The 19,230-nt window shown below is 48.2% G+C and overlaps 1 protein-coding gene across 1 annotated transcript; it reads right to left on the reverse strand.

Annotated features, from left to right (window-relative positions):
- Positions 1-8,425: 8,425 nt before the first annotated feature.
- Positions 8,426-18,267, reverse strand: KLHL38 (kelch like family member 38). The gene is made up of 4 exons (XM_008524679.2): positions 17,972-18,267; positions 15,937-17,531; positions 11,695-11,800; positions 8,426-10,793 (listed from the first exon to the last, which is right to left on the reverse strand). Exons 2-4 carry the CDS (start codon positions 17,290-17,292, stop codon positions 10,504-10,506), a joined length of 1,752 nt encoding a protein of 583 aa, XP_008522901.2. The 5' UTR covers positions 17,293-17,531; positions 17,972-18,267; the 3' UTR covers positions 8,426-10,503.
- Between the last annotated feature and the right edge of the window lie 963 nt (positions 18,268-19,230).

A 19,230-nucleotide genomic window follows, 5' to 3' on the forward strand; every position in this document is an offset into this window, starting at 1 on the left:
CATCCTCACCTCCAGTGAGGGGATGGGTATAAGGACAAGTGCCCAATGTCCTCCATGATGGACACAGAGATGCAAAGACTTGTAAACTGGAGACAGTCTCCATCATAGATCCCTAGCGTGAGGAACAGGAGAGAGAGGGAGAAAGATGAGGAATTAACATGTTCCCAACCTGCCTTGTGAAGGAGTTGAGTGGTGAAGGAGCTGGCACACGGAAGCACAAACTTGGACACCTTCATTCCACCTAACATTCTCACTTCATGGGTGGGGAAGTGAAGGTCCAGAGAAGGGAAGTAAATTATGATAATAATTGCTCTAAGTTGTTGAATGCTGGCTACTTTATGGACTGACAGACTTTCCATCTTTGTGGCAACCCTGTGAGGGAGTGTATTAGTTTCCTGTGGCTGCTGTAACAACTCACCACAAACTTGGTGGCCTAGAACAAAGGAAATTTACTCTCTCACAGTTCTGGAGACTGTAAGTCCAAAATCAAGATGTTGGAAGGGCTGCCTTCTCTCCAGAAGCTCTAGGTGAGAACCTTTCCCTGCCTCTTCCAGCTTCTGGTGACTTCAGGCATTCCTTGGCTTGTGGGCTCCAGAACTCTGATCTCTGCCTTCTTCCTCTCATGACCTTCTCTTCTGTGTCTCCAATCGCCCTCAGCCTTTCTCTTATAGCGACACTTCTCTTTGGATTTAAAGTCCACCCAAATAATCCAAGGTTATCTCATTTTGAGATCTTTTAAGTAACTGTATTTGCAAAGACCCTTTTTCCAAATAAGATTCTATCTTTTAGGGGACCACGATTCAACCCACTACAGAGTGATAGCATCATCATCTCCATTTTACCAGCAAGGACACTGGTGCTCAGAGAAGTTAAAAGACCTTTCCAAGGCCACACAGCCAGCAGATGGCTCTTTGCAGCGCACTATATTTGATAACAGTAATTTTAGTAACAGCTAACCCATAGACAGCACTTACATACATTAATTCAGTTAATCTCTGAAGAGGCAAGTATTATCATAATCTCCATTTTAGAGATGAGGAAACTGATGAACAGAGAGGTTGGTTAGTTTTCCCAGGGCCACACAGCCAGTGAAGAGCAGAGCCGGGCATGTTGGCTCAGTCTGTGCTCTCATCCGCACAGATACTGCCTTACGGGCTCCTCCACAGACATGAAAGGTCATCACACAAACTATTGTTAGAGGTGCTTTCAGTGGGGCTGGGGAGTTTTAAAAGGGGTTCTGGAAGATGCGCCCCTAAGATCTAGTGGGGGAGACAGACTATATGCAAGATTGCAGATCCATGGGACTTGTACAAACCCGGGGACAAGGAGCACTCGCCTGCCACCTGGGAGCTTCCATGTCTGTCTCAGAGCTTTCCCCTCCTGGCTGGGAACCCCACGGCCGACCTCCTTTCCTTCTGCTTGTACTTCTCTGCTGATGGCACAGGCGTCCTCTGGGTCAACCAGGCCAGCTACTGCTCTGTCTCTGTTCCTTGTGTGCCACCTCCATCCCTTTCTACATCCAACTGGTGACACCAGTTCCCTGTGATTCTGCCTCTGCATTTCAGGGGCCCTCCTCTCCCTTTTCTCCTCAGTGGTCCCCTAGGGGCCATAGCCCATTATCCCTCCCGGGGCAGAAATACCTCCCATCTAAACACTCTCTGGACTTCATGCTTTCACGGGCTGTCTACAGAGTGGCCTTCCTACAGCACTCACCTGGATAAGGACCACCACGTGCCCACCATGGCCAGTCAACCCCTTCCCCATCTCTCCCCACCACCCCAAGGCCATCCCCACAACTTACCTTCTCTTTCCTTTGTGCTTCGTCCTAAATGTCGGGACTGCCATTCATCCACGCATTCATTCATTCAACAAATCATTGAGGTTTTTAAAAATTTTGTTCTTGTTTTTATTGAGATATAACTGACATGTAACACAACATTATCAACGAATCTTTGTTGATTGCCTTCTCTGTATCAGGTACCAGGGAAACAGATGTGAATAAGGCAGCTGTGTTCTCCATCCTCATGGACCTTCCATTTGGGTGGGGGTATGAACTAAATAAACTCAGGAAAGCAAATAAAACAAATAAATAATTTGATAAAAGTTATGAAGGGAGGAAACAAGGGGTGAGAGAGAACAATGCAGTGGGTGAGGTGGGGGCTACTTTAGACGGGTGGTCGGAAAGGGTGCTGAGGAGGTGCCAGAAGGTTCTTGTGAGCACTGAGCTAGGTAACGTAGGCACAGTGCTTAGTAAGTGGGCGATAAATGTTAGCCATCATCACTCATTGATTCATTCATTCAGCAAACATCTTGAGGGCTAATTGTTACACCCATGTGCACAGACATCAGCCCTGTCAGTTCTGGGCTCCCCCAAATCCATTAGCATTCTTTGTTTTGCCCTTCAGATAAGCAAGCCAAATAAATCTGTACCCGAAGTGGGGATTATTTCTGTTTTCTTCTCAAACACTCCACGAAAGATAAGAGTCTCAGAGGCTCTGCTCATGAATTCTACTATTTTCTCCTTGGCCTTATCTTGAGGCCAGAAGTCTCCACATGGCCTCCCTTCCAGTCCCTTTCAGAGAGTTTAGATTTTGCAGCTGCCCTGAGGTGGCCTCTGGTCTCTGAATGTGGGTAGGGCCGAGGGGACTTTCAGAGAAACTGCGAAGACAGACTCTGTTTTGAATAGGACAGACTTCCGCGTCTGCGTCTTCCCAACTCAGAAGCCGCTTGGATTTCTGAATCCCTGTCTGTGTCCTCAAAGCACCATTTTCTGGACCGTCAACTTGTTATGGGAGCGTTACTGGGGAATTCTGGATGGCAGGCCCTGGAATTCTAATTAAATCAAATAAGTGAAATGAAGAGGAAGAGAGACTCATGAATATCTTTGGGGAAAACAAAACCCAAATTCTCCACATGAAGAGAATGACGTGGCATTTGAACAGGAGCCTAGCATTCCTATAAGATTGCGTGAGAGCTGACATTTCAGGAACCTGACCCCTCCCCCAGCACCCTTAGCACTAGATTCTGCTTAAAGGAGCAACCTCTCATGATGTCACCTCAAAGGCTAGTGTTGGCAAGACTGAGAACAGGACATTGCGGGTGACATTGTGCTGACAGATTAGTTCTCTTAGTTAATTTCTTATGCCTGACCCTGGGCTTCTCCTCGTGGACCCTAATTCCTTCTTGATTGGCATTTGGCAAATGTTGCTCACCTCGGACTTTTGGGAAGCTGCTTGGAAGCTGTGTCTTGTATACATTGGCCTTGGGGTCCATTAAAAGTTTGCTAGTCCTTGTGGAATGGTTTAGTTTAGCTCAGTCATGTTTACTGAGTATCTTTGCAGTACCAGCCTCTGTGCTAGACTGGGGGATACAGAGAGGAAAGATATGGTCCCTGCCCAGAGGATGCCCCTGATGAAAAGAGGGAGATGAGGATGAGTCAGTGTCATGGTGGCCCTGCCTGCGGCGGAGTGGGATGAGGGCTCATCAAGGATGCCTTCTTGGGGGAGACGGTATCTGTATAAGGATGAGTAGTGCCTACCCCCAAATTCGTGTCCTCCTAGAACCTCAGAATGTGACCTTATTTGGAAATAAGGTCTTTGCAGATGTAAGAAGGTGAGGATCAAGATGAGTTTACACTGGATCAGGGTGGGCCCTAAATCCAGTAAAAGCCAGAAAAGGACTCACAGAGAAGAGAGCCATGGGATGATGGAGGCAGAGATTGGAGTGACGCAGCTACAAGCCAAGGAACGGCAAAGCTTTCTAGGAGCCATCAAAAGCTGGAAGAGACAAGGACGGAGTCTTCCTTAGAGACTCCAGAGGGAGCACAGTCCTGCTGGCAACTGGACTTTGGACTTCTGGCCTCCAGAACTGTGAGAGAATAAACTTCTGGTGTTTTAAGCTACTAAGTTTGTGATTCTTTGATATGGTGGCCTTGGAAACCAACACAGTACCAGAGGCTGGGTCTGGAAGGAGAGCCACCAGAGTCTTGTCACTCACTTTATCATCACTCTTCTGTGTTTAAGCACATCAAGATGGGAAAAGTCCATTTGTCTGTGAGGTCCGTGACAGCAGGAGCCTCATTCGCCTCCTTGTTCACTCCATGACCCCCGTGTTTACCACCATGCCTGGCACATAGTGGTTTCAGGTCAATATTTGTTGAATGCATGGATAACCAAGTGTGTGAATGAATGAATGAACAGGAGAGCGGTGCTCTCAAGAGGTGGGTCAGTTAGCAAGCTGCAGGAAACCTGCGGAAAAACATAGCAGCCAGAATGGAGGCGGCCGTTCTGAGTTGTCTGGATTGATTGCTGTTCCTTGCTAAAAGTGGGCATTTAGGGAACGTTTTCACTGGGGCCGTGCAGACTAGCCAGTAATGAAGACGGGGAGAAGGACTGAATAGGGATGAGGAGAAGGGAACTTCGTTGTGTCCGCTGCCCACTTGATGTCACGCACTGTACTAGGTCTATTTATGTCCATCATCTTTCTTGTCATTCTTGAAACAAACCCTTAGGTAGGTCAAAATCCCCCCATTTTCCAGGTGTGGGAACTGAGGCTCAGAGAGGTGAAGTGACTTGTCAAAAGTTACACAGCCAATAAGTGACAGAACCCGAATTCGAGCCCAGGTCTCTTCTGCTCCCAAGTTTGTGTTCTCTGCGGTACAACATGCTTCACCCGCTAATAATAGTTGTTGGGAAGAAAAGGTAGTCAGGGTCCCTGAGGCTGGAAAAGGCCTCCCAAGTCCAGATAACTGAAGCGGGGGTGGTTCTCTGAAAAATGACTCAAGAAGACCCCATGCTTGCAGAGTTCCAGGGATCAGATTATCTGAAGGCCGTCGGCGGTGAGCTTTCAGCTCATCTTGAATAGCATTCTCAGGGAAAAAAAATCACTGTGGTTTTCTTCCCCACCATATTTCGTACCATTCTAGGCTATATTTTTCCTTGTTCTCAGATCTGCAATTATAATTTTGAAAGGCTAGACACCATCTGGGTTGCTACCTGATTTAACTCCTAATTTGTCTGATAAGCCCGTATTTTCACCCCGAGCAGCCCGGACGCTCCAACGGTGTTTAGGACCCATTCACTTGTGCATCTGCTCATTCAGCCCACAAACATGTCCGTATCGTCTATGCGCCAAGCTCTCACTGAACTTGGCCAGTGGTCCATAGGGCACCAAGACTCTGTCTCTCCCCCATGAAGAGCTCCCCTTCTGATCCCATTCAACAAGTCTCGATGGTGCCACGATGTGAAAGGAACTGGGATAAAGGGAAGGAGAGGATGGATGGTGGTAGGAATGTTGGAGAAAGCTCCACAGAGGAGGTGAAGGCAGAGGAAGAGTTCACTTGGTGGGGTGGGAAAGGCATTGTAGCAGAGGGAATGGCATGTGTAAAGGCATGGACATGAACGACATGTTGGAGTGGAGCAGGGGTATTGGACATCCTGAGAAGGACAAAGTGTTTAAGTAAAACCAGTCACAGTCCTTGTCCTCTGGGACATTACAGATTTTTGTCATAGGTGGCAAAGGTAAATTCAGCCTATGCTGAAAATGTTTAAAACCGAACATTTCAGGACTCAGGACTTTCTGTTGTTTGCCAGAGAGAGTGGATGCAAAAGAGGGTGAGGCACGATCATAAGGAGGCACCACCTGGAGGGGAGAGTGGAGGCTCTAGGCCAGGGGGTCATCTTTGGGGCCACCACTGCTTATTGGGAGAGAACCAGGAAGAGCTGAATGGGGTGGGACCAGGATGCCAGCAACTTTGTCCTGTGGGGACCACGGCACTCTACCAGGGGACTGCCAATGCAGTGTCTGGCTCACCATGTCCTGGTCAGTGAACGGTCTGCTGGTGGCCTCAGCACGGCCAGGCCTTCTTCCAAGATGCCCGCTGGGAGTCGGGGCTGGGGGGTTCCAGCGCTGAAGACCAGCAGCCCTTTCAGCGCCCCACTTCTCACTCCTCCTGTTCCAGATTCTTCCCTCTGACACTATTGCCTGCTGGCTCCTCTCTTGCTCATTGGTTTAGGTTGTGACAGGGTGTCTGATACTTTTCTTGGTGTTTTCTTGCTTTGCCCTTGCTCCGCTTCATTTCTTCCCCTTCCCTTGTTGCCTGTTGAGATGTTTAGTCAGGCCATTTGACATTTTTTTACTTAAAATGTTTTGGTTTAACTGCTGCTGGCTAAATATATTTTGACCTCAGCTCTGGACCGTGACTCTACTCAGCCAGTGAGACCAAGGGAGACATGTGCCAAAACCTTCTCTCTCTTTCTTTTTGGACTGAGATTATCCTCAGCAAATTGGAAAGGTTCCCTCGTGTCCTGAGGGTCATTTTGCAACCACAGCAGATATGGGGTTTGGCTGTGGGATGCCCAGACGTGTGAATGCACCTGCCACAGAGGCATCTCCCTTGATGCACAGAGCTGGGCTGCCACGCGTATCCAAATATGTTTGGCCCTGGTGCCATCTTCCTTTATAAACCCCAGCAGGCAATTTACATCCTTCTTCTGGGCCCCAAGGAGACTTGGACAAGCTCTGAGTAGCCACAAATGGGCAGCTTATTAAATACTGGACTGAGACGAAGGGAGAAGAAAGTCAAGGCATCAGTGAGCCTCTGATAGAAGGGTTTTTGGAGGCCAGAGAAGATTATAGATGGCAAGACTCCCCCTTCGAATTCCAGGGAAATAGGGCCCTCCAGGAAAAGCTCTTCACCCACCCGGCTTGATTCAGGAAGGCCATGCCACTTGTTCCCAAACGTGGGAAAGAAGAGGGAAGGGCGGAAGGACAGCTGATCGCTCAGCAGAGATCTGGGGGCTTAAACTAGAACCCAGCCACACTAACCTCTGAGTTTGAGGTGAGATCCCAGGTGAGAATGTAGAGTCAGCCTCTACATTCGTTTACCAATTCATTAACCCCTCCATCATATATTTATTGAGGATCTACAATATATGTGGCTGACCCTGAGTCCACTGGGAATGCAGAGGCGGACAGGACAGATAGAAGGGTTTGGAGGGGAAGACAGCGATCAAGTAATTATGGATAGAATGAGGGTCTCCGAGGGGAATATATAGGAGACGGTGGGGGCATTTAAGCTGACCCAGGCTGGGGGTGGGGGTGCATGGAAGGCTTCCCTGATGCAGTGACTTTTAATCTGGTGTGTAAGGTGTAAATTTGAAAGTACATCAGGTGAAGAGGTGAGAGAAGTGTGTATCAGGCAGGGTCAATCGCAAGTACAAAGGCCCTGGGGCAAGAGAGAGGAAGGGGAAACTAACAAAGGATGGCTGGAGCAGAGACAACTGTGGTGGGGTGGCTGAGGAGGGGGATCTTATAAGGCCCTAGGGGCTGGAATAAAGGATTGAAGTCTGTGCAAAGGTCTCTGGGAAGCCATGAAATCATTTTAAACAGGAGAGCAACATGATCAGGTTTGTCTTTTTAAAAGATTTCTCTGGCTGCTGTTTGCAGAAGGATCAGAGGGACAGGAGGGGAAGCAGTGAGTCCATTAGGCTGGTCCGGAGATGAGGATGGCTTGCAGTGAAGACAGAGGCGCTGGAGACATTTGTGGTCTATTTCAGGGGTGTCACTGACGGGACCTGTTGATGGATGGGATAAGGACCATCCGGAAAGGCATATCTGAGCAGAAACCTGAGGGAGGTGAGGGGCTGAACCGTGCGAGGATGGTATGTGGAGCAGCGTTTTCAGGTGGGGGGCCTAGCAAGTATGAAGACAGAAAGTGGAAACGTGCTTGGACTCTGTGATCCCGGAGGCCAGTGAGGCTAATGCTGCATGAGCGGGGGTCGTGGTGGGATGTGAGACCAGGAGGTGAGAGCAGAGAGGTAGCAGGACCGGATGGGGAGTCTGGCAGGTCTCCAAAGGCCATTTGAGAAAGCCAGGAAGGCTTTGGAGAGTTTTAAATACAGGAAAGACCTATTCGGACTTGCTCTTATGTTTGTAAAAGATCACACAGGCTGGTGTGTCGAGGAGAGATTCAGGGGCCACGTGGAAGCTGAGAGACTAGTGAGGAAATAATTGTAATAGTTCAGATGAGAAAAGATGGCGACTTGGACTAGAGTTAAAGCCATGGGCGCTGAGAGGTGGTTGGGCTCTGGGTATATTGGTGACAAGTAGAGTATGAGGGAAAGAGAAGAGTCAAGAGTAGTGTCCAAAGCTTTGGGCCTGAGAAACTGGGAGGCAAGTGTTGCCTTCTCGCAGGCTGGGGAAGCCTATGGGAGGAGTCAGTGTTATGAGGATAGAGAGGGCTTGAACATGTCTAGGCTGAGCTATCTATGTGACATCAAAGTGGAGATGTTGGGCAAGCAGGGGAGTCTGGAATTAGAGGAAACTGGAAAGTCAGAAACGTTTGGGTGGTATTTAAAACCATGCATTGAACGCGCTCACTCACCTAGGGAGTGAGAGTAGATACAAAAAGATCTAAGGGCGGAACCCTGGCGTGCACCACCATTTATTAGTCAGGAAAATAAGGACGCAAGAATGAACTGCAGGAAGAAGGGAAGCAAGAGCGAGTGTTGTCCAAAGGCCGAGTGACAAAGTTGTTTCAAGACGGAGGGAGGGTCAGCCGTGTCCAGTACGCTGCTGACTGGTCAAGGGAGATGGGAAGTGAAAATGGACAGCCAGATGGGGCACTGTAGGAGTCACTGGTTATTTATGTAAGTACAGCTTCAGGGAGAGGTGGAATGGAGAGCCTGAACAGAGAGGTTCAAAGAGAATGGGCTGGAGTAAGAGGCCAGCCAACGGCTAAGGGGACAGCATCCAGGATGAGGAGCAGAGGCTGACAATCTTGGGGGGGGGGTGACTGGACCACTGCCAAATGGTCTGGGGAGCAGCGCAGAGCTTCAGACCCCAGCTAGAGAAATCGAAGTGCAAAAAAACACAAACTAAGAAGAAAGGAAAAGTCCAAACATGAACGTGGAAAACCAGAGGGGAGAAAGGCTTCAGCTCAGGGACACTCTGGGGCCAGAGTGCCAGGCTCAGGGCAGCAAGACTCATCTCACACGCTTCCATTGGAGAGGAGAAGACTTTGCCTACGTCGCTGGCCTGGGACAGGGCCAGCCATGACAGGATGGGAATGGACAGGAATGGGAGCAGTGCATGAAGGTCTTGAGTGCCCACACCTAAGCAGGCTGTCCTTCTCCGCCTGATGCGTGCCGCATAACGAGGTTTCAGTTGACGAAGGACCGCATGGATGACGCATCGCATATACAACTGCATATAAGATTAGTACCACATAGCCTGGGTGTGTAGTAGGCTATACCATCTAGGTTTGTGTGAATACGCTCTGTGATGTTCGCACAATGGCAAAATCGTCTAATGACGCATTTCTCAGAACACATCCCCATTGTTAATTGACGCGTGACTGTATGATGCTCTGGGACACTTTTCAAAAATACAGAGCTCTGGGCCCCGTCTCTGAGAATCCCCGTCTGTCCATCTCGTATGAGGATCTATTTTTCAAACATCTCCCCAGGTGATTGTAAGGGGCTGCCAGCTCCTGCTTATTCCTGAGCTTGGCGCTGAGCCAGGTGGAAGGCACTTTGCGATAAAGAGGGCTATGGATAGGGAAAGTCAGCCCTGAGGTCGGGAGGGCAGTAATTGCTGTAAGCTCTGAAGGAATTCGTTGGCTTTCCCCAGAGGAGCAACTCTCATAACATTTACCAAAATGAAAATCCTGATTAATTTCACAGGTTTATAGCTCCCCAAGGGCTGGAGGAAAACATCATCTGGCACCAGAAGCAAACTTTATTCTGGCAGTGCAGATAATTTTGCAAACACTAGACCCTGACTTGCGCATACTTATCTGGAATCCCAGTGTGCTGCATCCGTAGAATGCAGAGAACACACGCATGGCCCGTTGCTCATGCTGCCACCTGGACCAAGGGCTTCCAGGGACCTTTTTGGGTCTCTTTGCCCTCTCGTGCCAAATTTCCATGATTTTCTGGGCAGATGTGATTTTTGTCAGCCCAGCATTTCTTCCTTTGGGGAGGCACTTCTAGCCCATTGCGTGCAGTTTGGATAAATTGTCAAGGACCATAGCTAATGCCACCTCTGCCTGTAAGGACATGATCCAGGACTAGCCAATTGCAGTGGTACAATGCCTGGAGACAGTGATTGGCGCAAGAGGTAGGCATGGAATTAAAAAAGGGCTAGGGAGCATCATTTTTTAGGGTTAACATAAGGATAGTGGTAAAATTCTCTCCTGCAGACGCAAAGCTGGAGAATGTGAGTCTGAGTTTATCGGTTGCCATTGTCCTTACATCATGTGGATAAAGAAGCTTGTTTGTAGAATGAAGCCTAATAGAAATGAGGTAGAGAAGGAGGGAGGGGGAGAGAGAGAGAAGAAGAGAGAGAAAGAGAGGCAAAGAGAGTTCTGCCAACAATATGCCTCCAGGCCTTTTCAGTCCTGTGAGCAATCCCTGCACCATTTTAGGGTTAAGCTTTTTGGAGTTGGGTTCTGTCTCTTGCCACAAGAGCATCTTGACTAAGACAGACAGTTTCTCGTCGACCTCATGGAAAGGGGGAAGTATAGGGTATGCACTGGAGGGTGAGGCAGGCATGGTCAAAGAGTTTGTGAGGCAGCTGTCCCTGGGACGTCCAGGTGTCCGTCTGGGGGTCGTAGCAGTCAAAGGAGGCCGAGTCCTCGATGTTGCAGTCCGTGGTCAGCCGCCGCCCGCCCGTCACATACAGCTTGTTCCCCATCACTGTGGCCCCGTGGTGCATCCTCCGGTCTCTCATGTCTGCACACTTGACAAATTTGTTGGACTGAGGGTCGTAAGCAAGAATCCTCCTTGTGTAACCTGAAAACCAAATGGCATATCGACAAGGTCAGCCTTGCTCATCTGGGACTAGAGGTCAGCAGTCCTGGCACGTGTCTGCTTTCTGCCGTTGCCTAACCCTGAGGCTGGACTCTGAATTAAACGGTAGAAAGTTTTGGGCACCTGCCCAAGGTCTAGGATGTGGCAGAGCTGAGGTGTGGACCCAGATCTGTCTGACTCTGGCCCCTGCATTTTTAACCCCAAGTTAAGGTGGCACGTAAGCCATTCTTAGCTTGGGAGCAGCTCCTGACTCTGGCGGCTTTCTCAGCCTCACTGGCTTTCTCATTTCTCTCTTATGCCCAGCCAGGAGCTACAACAATCAAAGGAGCCTCTGGGAACTCAGAAATGGGTCTCCCAATAGCCCTGTCTGGTGGGTTCCTATAGGAGCCCCATTTTACAGATGAGAAAACTGAGGCACAAAGAGATTAATAACTTCCTTGAGAGTATACAGCCAGTTAGTGGAAGAGTCAGAATTTGAACCCAGGTCTATCTGACCCCAAAACCAGTCCTCTTAACTGTGACGTTATACTGCCATTATAGAGAGATGATCCCTTAGAAGCCAATATTATTAACAATAGCAAACGTTTTTTGAGTATTTGCCCCGTGTCTGGGATGGCGCTAAGTGGGTTTAGATAACTGAGCGCATCTTATTATCACAGGAACTCTGTGAAATAGGTATTATTTCATTCCTCGTTTGCTGATAAAGACGGGGAGAAACTTCTGGATGAGGAAAGAACTTTGTCAAGTCGTCCACACTCCCCTAGTTGGATGGACGTGCTTTTAAATAAACTGTCTTGTAGAAAACGTTGGTCTATTAGTGACCCTTTTTCCATGAGAGATGCCAAGTTTGTGTCCAGCCTCACGACTCTCTGTTCAAACTCACCTCCCACGATGACAATCCGCTCCCCGAGCAGCACGGCGGGGGCGCACACGTTCTTGATCATTCTCGTCTCCATCTTGAACCACGTGTTTCTGGAAATGTGATAAACCTGAGGGAGAAATACAATCATGGCACTGCATTTTAAAGTGATATATTTAAAAAAAAATAGAAGTAGTAACTAAGAGGGTGAAATAGGAGTGATTTCTTTTCACTTTTTTCCAGTTTTTAAAATGTAGGTATATTACTATCAGTAGACAAAACATAATTAAATAACAGAAAGAGTATGACTAGAAATTGGTCTTTATGTGACTGTCTGAGATCAGTGGCTGTGTTTCTGTCAAATGGACCAAAAGTTACACATTTGTAGTATGTGTTTGCTTACCTTACTTGGAACATTTTTAAGTTTTAATGAGAAATGGAACAACTTGAGGAGTCATAAAATCAATAATTTTTCAATCATTTTTATTTTTGGCTCATGTTTAAATTTCTAAATGTTCCAGTGTATCCAAGAGGGTCTTAGAGACGATAGTAAATTTGGGGCTGAGGAAGGCTTTTGGACAGTTCATGTCTGAGAGTCATTAGAATTATAGAAAAAAGGAAGCACGAGAAAGGAAGAATGAGCAAAGAGGTCGGGGCAGGGCTCCTTGGCCGTGCTCTGAAACAGACCAGGTCGTGACTCCTAGAACATGTTCTCCTGTTTATTTCCTCAAAGTTCACACATCAAATGTAAATGAGTTCATTACTGGCAAAATTTAACACAGGAGAGGTAGGATGGACTTCATATAGGAAAAGAAGGGACAAAAACATTCATTTACAGAAGCAAATGGTGCAGTATTCTTCACTGGAAATTCTTTCTGGATAAAACATAATTGCCACCATATTAAAGGCCTTATTTTTGATCATTTGACCAGATTTGATCTTCACGACCTTGCTATGAAGTAGATACCATTACTTCCCCCAATTTTTCTGGTTAGACCACTGAGGCTCAGAGAGGTTAAATGACATGCCCAAGGTCACACAGCTAGAGTAAGTGGGAGAGCTGGTCTTGTTGAGTGAGCCCAGAGTCTGTGTTCTTCACCGTCACCTTTGTGGCACTGCTTGGGGCTGTGTAGGTGTGGCTTTTCTCAATGGAGGCTTTTGAGACTGGAGACCTCTTGAGGTCTGTGTCTGTCATTTAAGTCAGTGAAGCAGGGAGGACGCCAAGTGCTAGAGACAAGGACAAGCACGTGGTTTCATCTGAAAACATGTAGGTGACACTCTTCGGAAAATGAGATCCTTGGAGGAAAAGCAAACACCGGTTGCATTTTCCTTGAGTGAGTAATTGTCTCCTGGCCTTCTGTTCTCTGTCAGCTTTGGGTATGGTTTCAAAAATAGATTAAACGTTTGCTCACAATCCTCATAATACCCCCAGAGAGGCTGGGGCAAGGAAAACAAAGGATGGTCTTTGACCAGTGGAGGAAGTGATACTTTGTTACGGTAAAGATTTTGCTTAATGTGGTCTAGCAATAGAGGTAGAAAGAAGGGACGTGGAAAGGTACACGTAGACACACAATTTGCACAGTAACCCCGCTGCAGTCTAGGTCTTAAAAGAACGTGTGCATGTGGATGAACCACCCTATGCAGAAAACAACCTATGCCTGAAAATCCAACCTACCCCATCAAGTAACCCCAAAGAACTCATCTTAAACTATATCTGAATGAGCAAAATTTCCATTTTGAAGTTAATGCTCAGTAGATAAGAAAAGCTTCCAAATGAATGCTTTTCCCCTTTTCCCCTTCTCATCCCCACAGTGTAAAAGGATCGCTTACATGTTCGTGGGTTTTTTTTTTGGCTTGGCAAAGGTCTTGTTTGATTATACTATGCATTCTTGATATGCCAGCTTAAAAGCTTTTTTGAGCTTTGCATTTATTCTTAGGAAGTCGGTAACAATTTTGCAATGTGAAATCATCAACAGGCCTGTTGACTTTATTTTGAAAAATAGTTTTAAAAAGAGGGAGGGGCTCTAGCTTTTTGTAGAAGCACTTTATTACGTCTGTATTATGTGGCCAGAACTTGGAGGGGAGCAGAACCCGTCTCTCTGGGCTCAAAGAAAGGAGTGGGATTCGGAACGGACTGAGAACCTGCCTAGATGGTCGGGGAGGAGCCAAAAACACAGGCTGAAGAAGGGAAGGCAAGAAAAAAACAAGAAGAGGATTAAATAGGAGTTCGTCACTTTTCTCCGTCTCTACTGGCACCCACTCAGCCCGGGCCACCATCCTCCCTCTCCTGGACCTCTGGAAGGGTCCCCCAACATTCTTCCCTGTGTTCTCTCAGTACCCCTCCGATCTTTCCTCCACAAAGGATCCAGAGGAAACTTCTAAAAATTCAAATTTGGTTACTTCACCCACCCTGTTACTCTCAGGGTACTACTCCAATTCGTTGGCAAGCCCTAGAAGGCCCTGCCAGATCAGTCTCAACTCCACACACACCCATCCTTCAAGAATGTTCCAGAATGTTCTATAAAGGGGCTCAAGGGCAGCAGTCTGGGTGGAAAGGGTTGCTCAGGGTAGCTTGGGAAGGGGGCTGATGGAGATTATGTGTGGACTAACGACCCCCCAACCCCAGCCTTGGCACACCACCTTTCTCCCCCTTGCTCTGTATTGCAACTACATTGTCATGCTTTCAGTTCCTCCAGTTAACGAGCTGTGCCCCTTTCTGCTTCAGGGCCTTTGCACCAGCTGTTCTCTTGCTCAAGAACCCCACTCCTCCCTCAACAGATGACTTTGACTCCTGCTTCAGAAGGCAGAGTCACCTGCTCGGAGAAGCTTCCTGCCCCCACCTCTGTCCCTGTCAAATCCTTCCATCCACCCTTTCATGACTTTCCCCCCTCTTTTAACCGTCATGCTCCCCTGCCTTCACCTGCCTTCTCTCTCTTCTTGCCTCTCTGCTCAAGTCAGCTTAAAACACCCTCACAGAAGTCCTTCCAAAGTTCCCTGAACTCTCATACCCTCCTTGATGCCCTCTAGGCTGGTTTAGGGCACCCCCTGTCCTCTTAGAGCACCTACCTATTCAGCATCTGAATTGCAATTGCTCCTGGGGGGTGGTGAGTGCAATTTACTACTCATGCCCATGTCCCCCGGGGCCCTCACGGTGGCTGGCACTCAATATAACTCCTATAAAGGAACAAAGCAAATACCAGGGGTCTCCCGGATTATCTTTAAAGACAGGTTCGTTACTCAAGTTTCTCATCTCATTAGGTGAACTGCGGAGATTAGAACTTGCATAACGTTGGAAAACACAATATTTTGAAATTTTGGTTTTCATTAACTGCACTTCTCAGAGAGCTTGTTAATAAAATTAGCATCTACCTATCATTTAAGGTAGGGGTTCCCCAAGCTGGCTATGCCTTAGGATCCCCTGAAGACGTTTGCAAACCGTAAATGTCAGGACTCCGCACAAAGAGATCTTGATTCAGCCAATCTGAGGCCCCGCTCCAGAGGATGTGGTAACAGATTGTGGACCAATGTTTGTGCATCTTCCTTTAAGGCCTTACTGATTTGGGTTAGAAGCACCTGCAAAATTCCTATAGGACTTCACTATCTGACATTCAATGTCTTCTAGCTTAAACTTTTAGACATATTATTTTTCTTCTCAAATAAAGATAAACTCTTTGTACACAGGGATTGTATCTGATGTACTTATGTATATATTAATTTTATACAAAAAGAATTCATAAATGGATAAAATCTGGCTGAAGTTAAAGTTCCTTCCTTCCTTCTTTCTTTTCCTCCTTTTTCCTTCCGCCCCAAATGGCAAGGGTTTGTGTGTATTATATGTATGTGTGTATATGTACGTGTGCATGCGTGTGTGTACATATATGTGTATATGTGTGTGTGTACTGTCACGCGCCGCATGACAACATTTCAGTCAACAACAAACTGCGTATACGACGGTGGTCCCAAAAGATTAGTACCATATAGCCTAGGTGTGTAGTAGGCTATACCATCTAGGTTTGTGTAAGTACACTCTGTGATGTTCACACAATGCTGAAATTGCTTAACAATGCACTTCTCAGAATGTATCCTTGTCATTAAGCGATATGAGACTGTATATATGTGTGTGTATATGTATATGTGTATGTGTATGTATGTGTATGTGTATATATGTGTGTATGTGTGCATGTGTATGTATGTGTGTTTGTGTGTGTGTGTGTATGTGTGGGTACACACTCATGCACTTACACAGTGGAAGGACCAGCCATTTACCTGGATAAGACGCACAGGGTTCTGCATGATGTCCTCTCCCCCAAAAAGGTAGAGTCTTTGGTCTTTCACAGCGACTGCAGGGTGGAGAACCCCCACTGGCATGCTGGCCATACTCTCCCAGATGTTGCTGATGCTGTCATATCTCTCCATGGAGCTCATGACCTCCTGGCCTTCTCCAACGCCCCCTATGGAGAAGATGAAGTTCTTATGGGCAGTGCTCCTGTGGGAGTAGCGGGCCGCCAGCATGGGCTGCCCCAGCCTCCAATGATTGAATTTCAGGGAGAAGATGTAGACTTTGCGACTGAGCACGCTCTTCCCTACGCCAACAGCCATGCCTCCCAGCACATAGACGGTGCTGCGGTGCAAGGTGACTGCTGAGGCCTTGTACAGCCGGGTCGGGAGTTTGGCGAGGCTCTGCCATTGGTCGGTCTGTGGGTTGTATAGCAGAACATCCCTGGTGGTTTGCTGGTTGTCCTTCCTTCCACCCAGGAGCATGAGGAAATCTTGGTAAGAGTTTCTTGGGGGGACATGCCACGGAGGTTGGAGGTCTGGGGCACTGGTGGTGCTGTACAAAGAAAACATCTGCCTCTTGGCTATCTCCAGGATGGTCTGGCATGAGGGCGAGGACTGAAGGAGGGCGTCGTTGGCGATGAAGTGGTGGAAGAAGGCCGGGTGGATGTACTGAAGCCTGACCTGCTTGAACAGCTCCTGCATGTATCGTTTACGGGCCTGGAGGTCATGCTTGATCCAAACCATAAGGGCCTCAAACACCTTTTCCTCCTCCCCACACAGCCCATCATCTCCGAGGTAGTCTCGCAGCTCCAAGGCACAGAGCTCCTTCAGGTCAGCCGATGCGGCCACCTCTGGGAAATAGGTCAGGGCCACCTCCCTGGCTTTCTTCTTGAGGGTCTCACAACTTAAGATTTCCGAGAGTCTGATCATGCCCAGGCAGTTGCTGGGGGTCAGCTGGCCCTGGAGGTAGGAGGAGCAGGCCTCAAACAGCTTGGGGTACTGCAGCATGGAGGCCGCCTCCATCAAGGGCAGAACGTTCTCTGCTGTGATGTGCACCTCCCCCGTATACACATACAGGACCATCCGGTCCAGAGTCGTCGAGTCGATGCCTTTCAGTTGCACTTTGGCCTCTCGGCTCTCTCGGAAGTTGTTGCAGAACATGGCCCTGAAGTAGGGGCTGCTACAGGCCAGCACGTTGCAGTGGCAGGGGGCCTCCCAGGCCCCAGCACAGATGCTCACATCAGTCAGGATCCTGTTTTGTCTTAAGACATTGAGCTGTCTCAACAAGTCGGAGGAGAAATCGTGGTCTTTGAAGAGCAGCCCGTCTGGTGAATCCTGGTCCATCCTACCAAGAGCGGGAGAGGTCCCAAGAGGGAGCACGTGCTGGAGCGTTTGGCTGGGGTGGCTCCAAGACTTAGGACATCTATGTCCATTCACGAAGATGCTTGTGGGTACCACCAAGAATATCGCTTAGAGAAGGTTGTAAAGGGAGGCCACGGATACCCCAGACCTCACAGTGGACCCTTCTCTTTTTGGTTATGATTACTCTCAAAGGTAACAGGCAAACAGCACCTTCAGAGAATCTGAAAAAATAAATTTAAAAAACCCCCAAAAACCAAGTTGTTGGAAATTACTTGATTGTCAGGGGCTGAAATGTTAGCCTGAAGCAAGATGACAGTCTGTGCATTTGACATGCAGAAGTCTGTGGGCCTTTTTTCCGATTCTCAGAATATCTGTTATTCAGTAAACTCATCTAAGCATCTTTCTGGATGTTAGTCATTCCTGAGGACGTCATTCTGGGGGTGTGGCCCTCTGGTAACTACACAGTTGAGAGATGACAATGGACCTTTGCAATGTTTTTTTTTTCCCTTTTTTTTTTTTAAACATGACTTCATGGAGCCTTTTGGGTTTTGTTTTAAAGAAGGAATAAATAGAAAGCAGTGACCAAACCGTACCCTGGACAGGGTTGTTGGGCGGCACCTGGCAGCCTACCTGCAGAAGAATTAAACATCAGAGCACTTACCTTGTTTTGCTGAAGCGATGTCCTCTGATGCTCGGCCTGGCTCGGCCCCCTGGGAGTTCCCACTTCTAGCTCCGAGTGAAACCATCAACCCAGGCCGTTTCTTCAGCTGGCGAATGATTTGCCCTGGGGGAGTTCTGGATTTGTTTATGCTGAAGGCACTTTCATAGTTTTCTAGAGCTTTGTGAAAGACCTGCTGGGCAGGGAGACAGTGTATACATTCCAGGGCTAAGAATAGTTGCATATGTACTTTCCACTGTTATGACATGTGACTTTCCAGTTGCCTTTTGCAGCAACTTGAGGGCCTGCAGGGCTGGCGCATGCCCACATGCCTTGTTTCCTTGGCGAGTGTTTACACGGGCATAAATAGATCGGGAGGAACGGCTTCTCTTAGAGAAGACTTTGCTGCCCACTTGGAAACATCCCGAGTTGCTTGTCCTAAAAGTGCCTGGGAATTCTAGATGTCTGTAAATAGGTTGCTGTGACCTGGGGAGAGTCACTGAAGATAGTTCTGGGCAAGTGGAGGCTGGCGGATGGTCACAAGGGAAGCCAGAGCGTGGGCTCAGGGATGCTGCTCGGTCGCTCTCTAGTTCCCACCTGCCTGGCAGGGTCCTTGCAGAGAGCTGTGACATCCTCCTCCAGGCTCCGAGGTGACAGACTCTGTGACAAAAGTTGTTGTTAATATTTGTGGAACACCCTGGAGTTTTCAGGTCAAGCCCTTGGTGGGCGCCTTACTCTGTCGGCTTCTGTTTTAAAGTGGTGAGGCCAGTGCTCTCTCATGTCATGCCTGCCTCTCACAGACACGTGCTGGTGGCTCTTCAATTAGGTTTCACAGGTTCACGCTTGCTTTTCAGTTTTACTTTTCCGTTATCTCCTGTCGAGGAGGCCTGGGCTAGAGGTAGGAGGCAAAGCATGTCGCTCCAGGGTGGGCCAGAGAGAGAAGAAGGGAGGAGGAGGAAGGAGAAAGAGGAGGCGCAAAAAGAAAGAGTGGGAGGAATGCGAGGGAGGGGAGGGAGAGGAAGAGGGAGGGAAAGGAGGAGACGTGATGGTGATGGAGCAGGAGGCAGCCTCCACGTGTAAGAACCAGAACTGTGATGGAGGGCTATAGAACCACGAAGATGAGTAAAGAGGACCCTGTCTCTCCCGCCCCTGCGTCCAGGGTGGCCACTCGAGGGTACTAGCAGCAAGGGGCAGGGAAGCCTGGCTTTCTTTCCTCCTCAGGTCTTGCTTGGACTATTACAACAGCCTCCCATACTGATTTT

This window comes from Equus przewalskii, chromosome 8 (genome assembly GCF_037783145.1).
Source record: "Equus przewalskii isolate Varuska chromosome 8, EquPr2, whole genome shotgun sequence".
NCBI lineage: Eukaryota > Metazoa > Chordata > Mammalia > Perissodactyla > Equidae > Equus > Equus przewalskii.